A 17,102-nucleotide genomic window follows, 5' to 3' on the forward strand; every position below is an offset into this window, starting at 1 on the left:
CCACCCTTTACAGATTTCACCAGGACATTATGTATTAAATAGAGATAGGGGAAAATGTTGAGGTTTTTGTAAAATAAGTATTACTATTATGTTAGTAATCATTTTATTATCCTTACTGAGTATCATTTATGTATCATGTATATATATGTAATGTGTGGGTTTTAAGTATAAAAGGACTGTGATTTAAACACAGAGAAGAAGGTTACTGATCTTGTCTTTAGCCTGATTTAAAAAGATTATCACATGAAAAACTGTAGCCTGAGTACTACCCCCTGCGTACACCAGGCTACAGAGACAATCAAACATCAGGAATTCATCTAGCGGTTAAAATGGCTTACTACACACAAGTTTAGATGGTTGATACGAGTTGAATCAGAGAAAGCAAGCTCAATGCTATTTTCCTCTCAGTGTGGCTTTGCACTCCATATGTCTTTTGAGAACAGATTGGTTGGTTGACGTGTGATCCCTGTAAGGCATTCATAAGCTGTAAGCTGCTGATGTTGACATTGGTGTGTCTATAGGCCGCAGGCCAAGTCTCAGTGCAGAGCAGCTGGGACAGAAATCCTCCCTTGGCCTTCTGACAAGACATATACACACACGCAAATACGAAAATTTGCACAAGATAACAACATTACTTAAGAAAATCTCTTCCTGATAAATTAAAAGCTTCCTGTGGAGATCTATAATAGGTATCTAGAAGATAAACTGCTGTATCACTGGGGGCAATTACAAAGGATTACTAATAGGTTGGGTGGAGGTTGCACTCATTTGCCCAACCAAACATAACCTGCAAATTGAAAGTATAGAAGAGTTTTATTGAGGTACAAATAATCTGATGTAAAGTTAAACTGAATCCCCTGAAAGTAGTTTTGCTTTTTAACATGTTTGGATGTATGAATATTTAATATTATATTTAACAATACTGAAAATTAGAAAATTTTCAAATCTTTATGTAAAATGTCAATAAAAAAACAAAAAAAACAATCTAATTTCTTTTGATAATAAATGAGGACCCCTTCATTTATTCACTATGGTTAAAACCCCCCTCATAAGTATCATATCAGGTATGCATGCTTAAAACAATCTTACTTAGCAATCTGAAGGATGTTTGCCCTGTTTAAATCTCAGACATTTAGTATGGTGTACTCCTGACTGTTAAGATCAAAAGAGATGTCTGAGACCTTCAGAAAGAAGGCTGTGGCAGCTTATGAGGCTGGTATAGGGGGTATAAAGTGGTCTCAAAATCAGTCATTCCAGAAGATAAGTTACAAATAGAGAACATTCAAAATGACTACCAACATGCCTGGCGAGCAAGTTCACATTGACGGCAGACCTCAATATGTTAAAACTAGTTTCCAAAAACCCTGAAATGTGATCACAGGACCACTACAGCAGTCACTTGCTACTGCTGATATGAAAGTGCTTGCCTGCACAATCATAAAGGGCTGCACAAGTCTAACTTTGTCATTAGTGGTGATGCTTTGCAGAAGGACCTGACTAGGTGACAATCGCAGAATCTTCAATCACAGAATCCGCAATCGCAGACTCCACCATGAACTGTACCGTGCATCCTCAAAAAGCTTGAGCAGCTTGAGCAAAACCGGACCCTGTAACCTAGCACCCGCCCCTACAAAAAACAGTAAATCCACCAAGGACAGGCTTAGAATTAAGAAATGGTAAGTCCTGGGCTAAACCAAAGTCAAAATCTCGGTCTGATTGATGTGCTGTGAGCTGTGAAACGGGCTGTAAAAGGAAGTGAATCCTCAATCATCTCACAGCTGGAAGAGGGAATTCAATAAAACTTTCTTTAGACTGAGATCAGAGACTGGTAGATAACTAAAAGATGCATCTCATCAAAGTCATTTCAACCAAAGGGAGTAATACTACTACATGTTTTGTTAATATCGTATATTCTTAAAAAAATTAAAAAACACAAGAAATTTACTCTGTCATGGTCAAATAGTTATTATTGGTTAACAATATTATTCAGCTGCAACAATAATACATTTCTCTGTGTTGATTTATAGATAGAAAAGGCTCGTTGCTCCCATTTGGGTAAAAACACATATCAGTAATAACATCTCTAACTGTTTTGACAAGGCATCCTCCACTGCAGGCATTGACTGATGCGCCAGCGTGTGTCTGTCTGTTAGCACAGCTTTCGGAAAATGTCCACATAACCACCCAACTACAAGCCAAAGGCCAACAATTATAAAAACATTATTCCAGCTGCAACTCTGTATTTCTGACAGACAAGACAATAAAAAGGCAAGACAGACAAGACTTTAAACACTCCAATAGACTTAGAAATAAATCATGTTTTTCATTTAATGGGAAAAAACACTTATTGTTGCCACGTTCTTGCCACAAAATGAGTGTGGTCACATTATTTATATGAAGATTTCTTTCAGCCCTTCCAACATCTCTCAGATGTTGGAATCTGTTTATCATAGAGCTCTTAGACACTGATGTAAATCTCTTACCCATCATCGCACTTTACTTTTTCCACATGCAGACAGTTGGATTGTTCAATTGCTTGTTAAAACAAATGGGGAATCAGCCGGTCACATGGTGGCAACTCAATGCGTTTACACATCTAGAAGTGGAAAAGAGAAATTGCTATTGCTCCAATTGAGCATGAGCATGGAGAAAAAGGGGATATGAGTGATTTTGAAGATAGTAATGTTATTGGTGGCAGACAGGCAGATCTGATTCTTTCACAAACAGCTTTTAATGCACAAAATTATTTAGGGTTTACAAAGAATGGTCTAATAGAGAGAAAAATACAATAAACAGCAGTTGTGTGGACAGTTGTTTGGACAGTAGCTCAAATAACCACTTAAAAATGCTATGTGGCATACCATAAAACATGAAACACAAACCTTGAAGGAGATGGGTTACAGCAACAGAACCACATGCCACTTCTGTCAGTTAAGAACAGGAAACTGAGGGTACAATTTACACAAGCTCATCTAAATTGGACAATAAGAGACTGTAACAACACATGGAGTATTTGCCACTGTATATCTGAGTATTGTTACTGACTAAGGGTGAGCGATAAAATCAATTTTTTGACTTATTGATTAACAAATGTCAAAACTTGATTATCATCATGTTAATATATGAACTGATTTTAAGGATGGTATTAATTTATTTAATGTATCTTGAACTCTTAACTTTTTTATCTGAAGTATGCAGTCTCTATTATTGTTTAACTAAAGGATTTTGCCAGGGGATATGACCACAGTGCTTCTTCTGGTGGCTACTTCCACCAGAATAACTCATCATCTCATGAACCTTAAATCATCTCAAAGTGGTTTCTTGAACATGACAATAAGCTAACAGTTCTGCCAACAGATCTCATTCCAATAAAGCACCTACTGAGATGTGGTAGAGCGTTATTTGCCCACCATGAATGTGCAGCCGACAAATCTGCAGCAACTGTGTGATGCCATCATGTCAAAATCTAACGTCTTGATGAATCTATGCAATGAAGAATTGAAGCACGATTGAAGCTTAAGGGGGTTAAACTGGTACAAGCAAGATGTTTCTAATAAAGTGACCAGTGAGTGTCTTTTCATTTACAACTTAATAACTAGGTTACCACCACTACGTATAACCTACCTAAAGGTATTAAACAAAACAACTACAAACTCCACTTATAGACTTTTATTACAAATAGCATTCTTCCAGTACCTGCAAAGCTTGGGAAGAGGGCATTTTCCTACACCACTTAGAACAAAGCACAACAGGACCTGAAGCTACGCAGCTTAATTATAATGAAGGGTTTTAAACACAATTTAAGGATAAAGGAGAAAGCTTTACTAGATTGTTTGCAATGTATACATCTAATTTCTGCTTAACAAGATCGGTGTCTTGAATGTTAGTTTTAAAGCAGGCCTCTTTAAAAAATAAGTCTATATTTACTTGTATATATACATCTAAATATGTAAACCTGGGGGCCTGTGTCACATCCTTTCCAAAACAAAGTTATACCTGTAGGCAGGTTCAACCCTTGCCCCCCATTTGCAAATTTTTTTTATAAATATCATAAAATAATATATAAAATAAATTACACAAACAGCCACACCTTTGCCATCCTCTTAATGAGCTCCTTTTGCCTCTCTTGCCTCTTATGTAAATCAAAAACACTGTTTATTTATATATATAAAGTATTTACCAACTTATTCTTAAATTTGCCTGTGATCTAACAACGCTCATTTATTACAATGTGTCGACAAAGCACAGCTACAGGATTAAACAGCAGTATTTAATTTTACCTAAAAGCAATGAAGTATATGCTCTCATCTGTACCATCGTGCACCCAGGTCACCCAGCCTCAACCTCTGGCATCGGTCTGTCACAGATGGGATAAAGGATGTCTCATTTTCAGAAATGTTAAATTATTTTTCAGAAGCTTTTTTACTGTCAGAACGAGACGGGAAAATATGGACATCTGGTCGGACTCTATGACATATCACTAATCTCAGGTGGTGCCAAAGCTAGCAACAAGCATGCACGCATACACACAAACTGATGCAAAACTACACATTCACACAGGGTAGGCCACATCTGCTCCTACAATTACCATGTGACACATACTGTACTACTTTAATTGAGCCCCAAAGACTTCTCTGCATGCAAACACAGACACTGAGCAAGTTCACTAATAACTATTCAAATAAAAAGGCAACTACACAAGAAACAGCTGAATATACAATTTAGCAGGTGGTCATCACAAGTTTACAACCATTGTGTTTTCTCACAAATGTCTGTTACTTGGATCTCAGGGATGAATAATTAAAGCTGCAATTACACATGCAGCAAGAGACAGTTGTTTTTGTTTTGACTGAAACGTGGCTCAATGGCAATATCCCTGACTTGATAATCCACCCGAATGTGCTAACAGACAGCAATTAGACAGCTCCATTACATAACCGAAGTGTCCTGGCTCTGCAACTCTTCTCTGAGCACAGCAACAAGATGCTGAAAGAAGCGGCAAGGAAATACTGAAATCTCGTATCACTGAAATAAACATTTCCTCATCAAATAGATGCCATCTACTCTGCCTATAACACTGGAAGACTGTAGATTATAAATTCAGATCACATGCTGTTTTTTCCTTAGGCCTAATTTAAAACCGGAACATTTCAAATGTCAAAAGCCTGCATGAAGATCATAACATAAACTCTGCCCTTTGGTCCCACAAGTATTATTCAGGTGAACGCTGTGAGTTGTGAACCACTCTCTTTTGGGTCAACATTCTCAGGGTATCCTGTGTAGGCACACATGTACCGTGATCTCGCTGGATCGACTTGTATGGTATTAGAGGACAAAGTGGTCCATAATGGGGGTTAATGGCTGCATGTTTATTCCAAATATATGTTCTAAAAGGGGTTCAAGAGGGAATGTCATATTTAAAAAACGAACAAAACACAAAGTGCTTTTATTTTGAAAAGCTTGAATATATAATTTTTAGCAATGACGATGACGATGACTTAACGGCGACAGATAAGATGTGATAGGTAAATTAAGTTTATTTCATTCTGGGATTAACATTCGTCATTTATAACAGTTAAGTTTGACCATGAGGTCATAATGAAGATAAAGCTAACATGGAAAAATTATAAGCAATAATAGCTGATGGTCTGAATATCCCTGGCTAATAAATCAACCTCAACTTATCCTTATACAGAAACGTTAATTCAGAAATCTTTGTTTTTATGAATGGAATCCAACTCTGAGAGTTAAGATCTGTGCTCTGAGGGATAATGAAAAACATCACAAAGGAATAGCACAGACTGCTCCAAGCAGCAAGCAGCAAGTCCTTTACTTTTCAGCCTTTAAGAGATGTGACAAGTACTTCTCCCCTCTCAGATGTTGTTTAATCTTCAGACATCTAGAGGAAAATACCACTCCATCAAGTCATGAACAAAAAGAATATGCACTAGCTTCATTGGTCTGACAATTGGCTAATCTAGACAAGATAAAAACAGTTTGTTTCTTTATATTTTATTCATAAACAATAAATTACCAATAAAATTATTATTTTTTTGGTACATCAAAATCTGAATTCAAATGTGTGGGATATGTGAAAACCTATAAAAAACAGAGGTGATAAATGACAGCGATCAGTACCCACAATTCAATCATTGCCAAGCAGAGAAAGACACAAACCAAATAAGGTCATTATTGTGAATTGTGGTTGTTTTTTATGAGGGACCAAAAATGACAAAATGAAAAATAAATATGTAAATAAATAAATAAATACACATATAAATAAATAAATACACATATAAATGTATAAATAAATAAATAAATATTAGAAGAAATAAATACACATATAAATATATAAATGCATAAATTAATAAATCTAAAAATAAATAAATACACATATAAATAAATAAATAAACATATAAATGTATAAATAAACAAATACATAAATAAATACACATATAAATGTATAAATTAATAAATAAATATAAGAAGAAATAAATATTCATATAAATATATAAATGTATAAATATAAAAATAAATAAATACACATAAATGTATTTATTTATCTATTTATTCATTTATTTTCTCCTTTTTGTGCATTTATACATTTATGTATTTATTCATTCATTTATTTATACATTTTTCCATTTATACATTTATTTATTCATACATTCATTTATTTATACTTTTATTTATTTATTCCTACATTTATTTCTGTATTTCTACATTTCCACATTTATTTATTTCTGCTTTTCTGTCTCCGTATGTTAATGAGGTGGGTGGTTCTAACATTTGTCTTCAGCACCATTGGTTAGAATTGTGTGCATGATCCCGATCCTGCTGCTACTGCCTAGACTCCGGTACCGAAGTTCTTTTGGTTGGCACAATGGAGTGTTCTCTTACAGCCATTGCCAATGATTTAAGGTCATTGGCAAATGATATTGACCAAAATGAAGCTCACCCAGCTCAATGTCCCAGCCTCCACCTGTCAGTGGATCAACAGCTTCCTGACGGACCGACAGCAGCAGGTTGACTGGGGAGCATCTTCTCCCGATCCAGATCAATAAGTACTGGTGCCCCCCAGGGGTGTGTTCTATCCCCACTCCTCTTCTCCCTGTACACAAATGACTGCACCTCATCGGACCCGTCCGTGAAACTCCTTAAGTTTGCAGATGACACCACTGTCATTGGACTGATCCAGGACGGTGATGAGTCTGCATACAGACAGCAGGTGGATCGGCTGGTACACTGGTGAGGTCAGAACTACCTTGAACTGAACCCACTCAAGACTGTGGAAATGGTGGTGGACTTTCGGAGAACACCACCCCCATACAAACCCCTCACCATCCTCAACAACACCGTATCGGCTGTGGACCACTTCAGGTTCTTAGGAACCACCATCTCTGAGGACCTGAGATGGTCTTCACACATAGACACTGTTCGAAAGAAGGCCCAGCAGAGACTGTACTTCCTGAGGCAACTCAAGAAGTTCAACCTTCCACAGGAGTTGCTGGTCATCTTCTACACTGCCATCATTCAATCTGTCCTGTCTTCATCCATCTCAGTGTGGTTTGGCTCATCCACAAAACAGGACAGGTGCAGAGTGCAACGAATAATCAGAAATGCAGAGAGAATAATCAGGGCTGACCTTCCCTCCATCCAGGACTTATACGGGTCTAGGGTCAGGAAAAGAGCTGCTAAAATCTCTGCAGACCCCACACACCCTGCACACAAACTGTTCAGAGCTTTACCTTCAGGCCGCCGCTACAGAGCACTGTTTACTAAAACCAGCCGCCAGAGAGACAGTTTCTTCTCCCAGGCTGTTTCTCTGTTGAACATTCAATAAAGTACAAAACAACAGCATACAGATGTTGCAAATGCACCTTTTTATTATATATGTGTATATTGTACATTGTAAATTTGTATATTCTGTAATGCAAAAACAGAACAAAAGAGCAAAGTGTACCGGAGTCAAATCCCTTGTTTGTATGTACGAACTTGGCAATAAAGCTGATTCTGATTTTCGTTTTGCACGGGTCATGGAGACTTTCAATCAGCTCCAAACTGAGATGGATGTGGAGGTTGACTCCACTATATTGGACAGTCTGGAGGAAGTTGGCCGCCAACTTACTTCGGTAAAGTTAGAAAGATATTCACAGATTCGGCTTTTCCAGATCAATAACTCATCAGCGGAACATTGCCTCTAGAAAACCAACACCACTCTGCAACCACAGCAAGGCGGACAGTGAGCTACAATCGTATTTTCCTCAAAACGAGCCCAACACCGCGCTGGGAGACTTGCATTGTCCTCTATGCAGAGCTTGCTGCTCCTCAAATACACAAGGACTGTCTGCAAATTGCAACAGCAGAAAAATATGATGGAAAAATATTTAATAAAGTCGCCAAGGAGAGGTGTATTGTCATTAAAATCATTGTATGTGTATGTGATGTCACGTTTTCCATACTACATTTCTTGTATTGGAAATTAATATTTAAAAAAAATTGGAATTTCCCAAATACTATTGCCTAAATGGCCAAATTTTCAGTAAAATATGCATAAAATGGTCAATAACTTCACTATAGCCTGTTGTAGTGCCATCAAACTCATAGCACACATAGAGCACCTCATCTGGAATCTTTTGAATAAACATAACATTGCCTTTATTGATGCAGACTTGCTTATACTAACTTACTTACTTATAATAACTCTGTATTACAACCAAATAACATTAAACCTTTCCTTTACTGTTTGCAGTGTCACAACCTGAGATCAGACACCATTACATGAGCACACAAAAAAGTCTTACAGCTTGTTCATGCAATATGACATAAAATAAAATCACAATGAATAATAAAAATCCCAATATTAAAGAAGCCCTTACAGCTGCACACAAAATCCTGTTCACCTGAATACCATTTTCTGTCTTGTTTCTTGCTGTTTAGGGTATAGTATTTGGGAAATTCCAATTTTTTTTAAGTATTAATTTCCAATCCAAGAAATGTAGTATGAAAAACGTGACATCACTTACACATACAATGATTTTAATGACAATACACCTCTACTTGGTGACTTTATTAAATATTTCTCCATCATATTTTTCTGGTGTTGCAATTTGGAGACGGTCCTTGCACATTTGAGCAGCAGCGAGCTCTGCATAGAGGCCAATGCAAGTCTACCAGCGCGGTGGTGGACTCGTTTTGAGGAGAATACGATTGTAGCTCACTGTCTGCTTTCCTGTGGTTGCAGAGAGGTGTTGGTTTTCTAGAGGCAATGTTCCGCTGATGAGTTATTGATCCGGAAAAGCCGAATCTGTAAATATCTTTCTAACTTTAAGTTGGCGGCCAACTTCCTCCAGACTGTCCAATATAGTGGAGTCAACCTCCACATCCATCTCAGTTTGGAGCTGACTGAAATCCTCCATGACCCGTGCAAAATGAAAATGGAGGTAGTCATTTTGGTCAATTTAATTTGCCAATGACCTTAAATCATTGGCAATGGCTGTAAGAGAAACCTCCATCGTGCCTACCAAAAGAACTTTGGTACCGGAGTCTAGGCTGTAGCAGCAGGATCATGCACACAATTCTAACCAATGGTGCTGAAGACAAATGTTGGAACCACCCACCTCATTAACATATGGAGACAGAAAAGCAGAAATAAATAAATGTGCAAATGTAGAAATACAGAAATAAATGTAGGAATAAATAAATAAAAGTATAAATAAATGAATGTATGAATAAATAAATATATAAATAAAAAAATGCATAAATAAATGAAAGAATAAATACATAAATGTATTAATGTATTAATGCACAAAAAGGAGAAAATAAATGAATAGATAAATAAATACATTTATGTGTATTTATTTATTTTTATATTTATTCATTTATGCATTTATATATTTATATGTGTATTTATTTCTTCTTATATTTATTTATTTATTTATACATTTATATGTGTAGTTATTTATTTATATGTGTATTTATTTATTTACATATTTATTTTTCATTTTGGGTCCCTCATAGTTTTTGGGTTTTGTTGGTCTGTTTGGTTTTGAATCATGCTTCTGTGTGTTGTTTTCCTTTGTCGTCTTGTTCATGTTTTGTCAAGTTTGGTTTTCGGATCTGGTTATGCTTTTGCTTCATGTTTTTCTAGTTTCTGTTAGTTTGTGTTCAAGAGTCTCTGTTTTGCTCCAGCCACGTTTTGTTCTTCTGTCAATTAAGTTTATTCGGATCACCTGCACCAAGTTAATCTGTCTTCTTGTTTCACCTGGTCACACTCCATTAATACATACCTGTTCTGTCATTCGGCGCGGGATCATTTTCATGCTCAAGTCTTGTTTTCAGATTATGCTCTTGTCCTGTTACTCACGCCAAGCCTGCTTTGCCAACCTGCCCAACCTGTTTTTGCATATCTTGCCTGTCCGTTTGTTGTTTTGGTTTCTGCCTCCTTCTGTGAGTCAGTTTTTGTTTTTAAGTTATTAAATCCTTTTTCACCTACCGTCATGCTGCCTGCTCGTCTGCATTCTGGGGTCCTATTTCGCAAGCCATAAGAGTCATTCTCTTTCCAGCAATGCTAATACAACATTGACTAAAATTATGTTGTTATTTCTGTGTATTTTCATGACACTATGATAAAGGAACATATTTTAAACAATTAATACACATATGAAAAAGAAATAGCCAATCTTTGTGGGAAAATAAATTGCATTTCACTATTTGCAAACAAAATATTTACAGTCCTGTTAAAAAATCAGTATACCTCATTGAATGTTCAGTTCTTTATTGAGAACTGTTTACATATTTGTGTCTAATCCCATTCTTATCTCTGGAGAAAAAATACAAATAATTGCACTAAACCATTAAGTTTCTTTCACTCATTAAACAAAAACTATCAACAAAACAATTGTTTTTAGTTGAGTAAACAGATAGTACAGCCTATACACAGTAGCTAGTATTACCCCAATAGTTGTAATAACTCAATTGAGATGCTTTTTGTAGACATCCAACTGATGTCAGTCTGAGGGAAGTGTGCCCCACTCCTCACTTTCAGCTATCATATTTACTTGCATGCAATGCGTGTCACCTTACAGCATCTCAAATGATATCAATGTGGGCTTCAACGATGTGTGCAAGGACTCTATTTCTTAGTTTTCATCCAGTCCTTGTTGAACTCTTTGATTGTCATGTTGCAGGGTCCAATTCTGCTTCAGATTTGTTTATTTTTACAAATGGTGTCAAATTTTCCTAAAGCACCATTTTAAAGACAATGATGTTTCAGCCTGGCCATCCTCTGGAATATACAGGTCCTTCTCAAAATATTAGCATATTGTGATAAAGTTCATTATTTTCCATAATGTCATGATGAAAATTTAACATTCATATATTTTAGATTCATTGCACACTAACTGAAATATTTCAGGTCTTTTATTGTCTTAATACGGATGATTTTGGCATACAGCTCATGAAAACCCAAAATTCCTATCTCACAAAATTAGCATATCATTAAAAGGGTCTCTAAACGAGCTATGAACCTAATCATCTGAATCAACGAGTTAACTCTAAACACCTGCAAAAGATTCCTGAGGCCTTTAAAACTCCCAGCCTGGTTCATCACTCAAAACCCCAATCATGGGTAAGACTGCCGACCTCACTGCTGTCCAGAAGGCCACTATTAACACCCTCAAACAAGAGGGTAAGACACAGAAAGACATTTCTGAACTAATAGGCTGTTCCCAGAGTGCTGTATCAAGGCACCTCAGTGGGAAGTCTGTGGGAAGGAAAAAGTGTGGCAGAAAACGCTGCACAACGAGAAGAGGTGACCGGACCCTGAGGAAGATTGTGGAGAAGGGCCGATTCCAGACCTTGGGAGACCTGCGGAAGCAGTGGACTGAGTCTGGAGTAGAAACATCCAGAGCCACCGTGCACAGGCGTGTGCAGGAAATGGGCTACAAGGCGCATTCCCCAGGTCAAGCCACTTTTGAACCAGAAACAGCGGCAGAAGCGCCTGACCTGGGCTACAGAGAAGCAGCACTGGACTGTTGCTCAGTGGTCCAAAGTACTTTTTTCGGATGAAAGCAAATTCTGCATGTCATTCGGGATTCAAGGTGCCAGAGTCTGGAGGAAGACTGGGGAGAAGGAAATGCCAAAATGCCAGAAGTCCAGTGTTAAGTACCCACAGTCAGTGATGGTCTGGGGTGCCGTGTCAGCTGCTGGTGTTGGTCCACTGTGTTTTATCAAGGGCAGGGTCAATGCAGCTAGCTATCAGGAGATTTTGGAGCACTTCATGCTTCCATCTGCTGAAAAGCTTTATGGAGATGAAGATTTCATTTTTCAGCACGACCTGGCACCTGCTCACAGTGCCAAAACCACTGGTAAATGGTTTACTGACCATGGTATCACTGTGCTAAATTGGCCTGCCAACTCTCCTGACCTGAACCCCATAGAGAATCTGTGGGATATTGTGAAGAGAACATTGAGAGACTCAAGACCCAACACTCTGGATGAGCTAAAGGCCGCTATCGAAGCATCCTGGGCCTCCATAAGACCTCAGCAGTGCCACAGGCTGATTGCCTCCATGCCACGCTGCATTGAAGCAGTCATTTCTGCCAAAGGATTCCCGACCAAGTATTGAGTGCATAACTGTACATGATTATTTGAAGGTTGACATTTTTTGTATTAAAAACACTTTTCTTTTATTGGTCGGATGAAGTATGCTAATTTTGTGAGATAGGAATTTTGGGTTTTCATGAGCTGTATGCCAAAATCATCCGTATTAAGACAATAAAAGACCTGAAATATTTCAGTTAGTGTGCAATGACTCTAAAATATATAAATGTTAAATTTTCATTATTACATTATGGAAAATAATGAACTTTATCACAATATGCTAATATTTTGTAGTAGAAATTAAGGTGGATTCTATGACGGTAAGCTAGTCAGGTCCTGCTGCAGCAAAGCCTCCCCAAACCATGTTACTTCCAGCTCTAAGCGATAGTACAGGTGGAGGTAGGATGAGTTTCTTTTCTTATAATGCTATAATTGTTTATTTTCCTGTAACGTTTCTTGTCCTATAATGCTATAATTGGTTTATATCAAATACGTCAATTTTGTTTGAATTTAGAGAACATTGTCCCAAAAGCCTTGGTCCTTATCTATCAAACGTCAGTCTGGCCTTAACGTTTTTCTTAGAGAGCCAGGGTTTCCTCCTTGCATCTCTCTCATGAAAATTGTGCAGTCTTATTCGGATTGTACAGACATGCACTTTCATATCAACAGTAGTAAGAGCCTGCTCTAGGTCCTGTGATAACATTTTATTGTTTTGGGAGACTTCTCAGCATCTTGCAGTAGGCTCTCAGGGTGAACTTGTTTGAACTTGTTTTGAATGTCTTCTACTTATTGATTATTTTCCACACAGTTAAATGGTCGATTTTAAAGTCTTTTGAGCCTCTCTTAAAACACTTACACCAGACTCATACAAACAATCTTCTTTCTGAAAGGCTTAGACAGCGCTTTTGATTTTACTATGGTTCGGACCAGGGGAAACCTTCCCAATGCTGTTATCAATACTGTTCTAATCATGTTCACCTGATGTGATTTGCCTATGTGTCAGGATGTGAGGTTTTGGACTTTGTGTTTTGTTTTGTTCACTGTTTACTAGAGGTTTCTTGTTTATGGTTTTGTATTTGTGTTTTCTGTTTTTCCTACAGTTCTAGTTTTCTTCTGCCCCCCAGTGTGTTCTCTCACCCTTTGTTCCCTTGGCGTTGCTCTCTTGTTCTTTGAATGGTTTCATTATTATTATTATTATTATTGTTATTAGTCCTCCGGTCCCCTTTAGCCTTGTTCCTCTTGTTTATCCTTGTTCTTTATTTCCTCCTTTATAGGTTACCTTTAGTTATTGTTTACTTTTATTCTAGTCCTCGTTTCCTCTGCTTCACCCTCAGTTTTGGTTCAGTCAGTGTTTGTTTAGGGTTGTTTACTTTTTAGTCATGGTTCTCTTTTGGTTCCTATTCTGTTAAGTGCTCAGGTTGTTGTGTTCCCTTCAGTTTCTCAGTTTCCTTCAGTTCATGTTTATCCCTGATTCTTATGCTTTATTTTTATCTTGGTTTATAGTTTCATTTAGGTCTGCTTACTGTCTTGTCTTTAGTCCCTTTCCTCATGCTTTGGTTTTATTAGGTTCACCTGCTCCCTCTGCCTCCCAGCCTCCTTGTGTCACCTGTTCCCTGTTCCTTTGATTACCTGCCTTTGTTTTCTCAGTTGGTTTGTTTCATTATGTTTTGTGGGTTCCTTGCGTTACAACTCGACCCTCTATCCTCGTCCTTGCCATGAGTCTCCATGTTCCTGCAGTGTCTGTGAGGGGAGGAGGTGGAGATTTTACCTTCGCCTCTATTGCTGGAAGAGATGGAGGAGTGTTTTTGTGAGTCCGACTGGGCTGCTATGGCTTTTGAGCCGGGTCGGAACCGCTCCTGCCCAGCCCACGCCTCCTCCAAGCGATGGCGCTCTCGCCGCAAGCATTCCTCCGCAGCAGCAGCAGCAGCGCCTGAGCTCGTCACGCCCGCAGCAGCGCCTGAGCTCGTCACGCCCACAGCAGCTTCGCCTCAGCTCACGCTCGCTGAGCCTCCAGCGGAGCCATCCTCACCTCCGCCAGCCGCAGCAAGGTTTCCAGCTGGGTTTTCCTCCTGCCCGGGACGACGTCATTGCCGGAGGGCAGCCGCCACTGGGAGGTTTTGGGTGGACGCCTCCTATGCTTCCACGGAGGGTCCACCCACCACGGCTTCCTCGCAGATGTTTTCTCCGGCATGGGTCCAGTCCAGACTGGAGATGCCACAGTCGGAGCTCATGAGGCAGCGGGTGATGGGCTTCGCTAAGTACCTGAAGATCTTCCCTGAGGATTTGGACTTTGTGCACCTCATCCTGGAGTCGGAGTTCCTAGGAAGGGGGTGGCTTGACGCTCCAGCATCACTCTCAGCTGGAGGTCCCTTCGCACCCCTTCTCGAGGCCGTGAGTGCTGTCGCCAGGTCTACAGAGTTTCAGCCGGCCGCCGCCGGGTCTACAGGGCCTCAGCCGGCTGCTGCCAAATCTACAGGGCCACGGCCGGCCGCCGCCGGGTCTTCGGAGCCACAGCCGGCCACCGCCGGGTCTTCAGAGCCACAGCCGGCCGCCGCTGGGTCTTTAGAGCCACAGCCGGCCGCCGCCGGGTCTACAGTGCCTCAGCTGGCCGCCGCCGAGTCTACAGAGCCACAGCCGGCTGCCGCCGGGTCTTCAGAACCTCATTGTGTCCCTGAGGAGCCCGTGGGCAGGCTGCCTCCACTTCCTCGCCTGATCCGGGAGGAGCCCGTGAGTGGGCTGCCTCCACTTCCTCGCCTGATCCCGGAGGAGCCTGTGGGCGGGCTGCCTCCACAAGCAGGTCCGGAACACCTTTTGGTTTTTCTTTGGGGGGTGCTCCTGTCTCTACAGCCTGACATACACACACAGCCTGACATACTCACACAGCCTGACACACAACCTGACACACACCCTCATCACACACAGCCTGACACACAGCCTGACATACACGCACAGCCTGACACACAACCTGACATACACCCACATCACACACAGCCTGACATACACACACAGCCTGACACACAGCCTGAGATACACACACAGCCTGACACACAGCCTGACACACAGCCTGACACACAGCCTGACATACACACACAGCCTGACACACAGCCTGACACACAGCCTGACATACACACACAGCCTGACACACAGCCTGACATACACCCACATCACACACAGCCTGACATACACCCACATCACACACAACCTGACATACACCCACATCACACACAGCCTGACATACACCCACATCACACACAGCCTGTCTCCAGGTCCGACACAGCCTGTCTCCAGGTCCGACACACAGCCTGTCTCCAGGTCCGACACACAGCCTGTCTCCAGGTCCGACACACAGCCTGTCTCCAGGTCCGACACAGCCTGTCTCCAGGTCCGACACACAGCCTGTCTCCAGGTCCGACACACAGCCTGTCTCCAGGTCCGACACGACACACCCAGACACGCCAGAGCCTGACACAGTTCCTGGAAGGTCATCCATCCTGCTTGGCCGACTTCCAGATCTCCTGCCTCTGTCCAAGCCTCTGCGGGTCCCGCCTGGGTCCAAGGGGCTGGGGCTTCTGCACTGTGGCTGCTGGGTGGCTCCCCTGGGACTCTTCCCTGCTCTTCTCTGGAGGGGGTTGCAGTAGACCCGGCCGTGGTACTCCTGGGGTTCCTGTGCTCTGTACCTTTTAAACATAAGCCCACTCAACCCAAACCCACAGGTGTTCAGATTCATGTGTTAATAGATGCACAAATGTTCTATATTGAGCCGCAGTTACCACTAAATACATCTTGCATTCATTAGTACCATGCGCTTTTTGGTAACAATGCTGTTATTATATATTTTTCTGTAGGTGTAGAAGCAAGCAGGTTGTTATCTTACTATCTCTTCATCCTTCTTTCTCTCCTCCATTATTTTCTCCTTCTCTCCCTTCTTCCTTTCTCTTTCGTGCTTCTTATTTTTTTCCTTTTCGTTACAGTCTTTGTGTCCATAACAATTTAAATAATCCCAAAGCAGTTTCTAATAAAGTTTCTTTTATAAATATCAAGCAGAGCATTAAAGCGTTAGGCGTAATGCTCCTCTTGTGAAAGTAAATCTGTTGGGCTTCTTCTTGGCACTCAGACAACAATTCTGAGTGCTACTCTGCCTGACAGGACACGTATTTACTTTTAGGTGAAGAAAACAGAAATTGATTGACATGGTTGCTTTTTTCTTTTCAGTTTTTGCTTACAGTCTTTAAAGACTGGTTGTTAAGAATTAGTAACAACAAAACACGCAGAGAAAAGTATTTTGTATTGCTAAAAGTGCTTAAGACAATCTGAAGAGCCTTCTTGAGAAAAAAAGCTCCAAATGAAGAAAGTTTCATTTTATCAAAGAATATCTATAGTTATATACTTTCTCAAGAAGGCGCTTGATTCTCAGTAAACAAGTTTTTTGTGGTTCCGAGAGTTTTTAGGAGCGATATGTATGTCGTCTTCTTTGTGAAGACCACATACACACTCCTCAG

At 40.1% G+C, this 17,102-nt stretch overlaps 1 protein-coding gene across 1 annotated transcript in view; it reads left to right on the forward strand.

Annotated features, from left to right (window-relative positions):
- LOC124865409 (skin secretory protein xP2-like) overlaps positions 1 to 16,454 on the forward strand; it is a 20,851-nt gene extending 4,397 nt beyond the window's left edge. The window contains exons 2-3 of the mRNA XM_047360447.1: positions 14,555 to 15,285; positions 16,449 to 16,454. Of these exons, the coding sequence (XP_047216403.1) occupies positions 14,555 to 15,285; positions 16,449 to 16,454 (737 nt within the window). The remainder of the gene's footprint in view (positions 1 to 14,554; positions 15,286 to 16,448) is intronic.
- The last annotated feature ends 648 nt before the right edge of the window (positions 16,455 to 17,102 follow it).

The sequence above is a fragment of the Girardinichthys multiradiatus genome, chromosome 1 (assembly GCF_021462225.1).
Source record: "Girardinichthys multiradiatus isolate DD_20200921_A chromosome 1, DD_fGirMul_XY1, whole genome shotgun sequence".
In the NCBI taxonomy this organism is placed as follows: Eukaryota; Metazoa; Chordata; class Actinopteri; order Cyprinodontiformes; family Goodeidae; genus Girardinichthys; species Girardinichthys multiradiatus.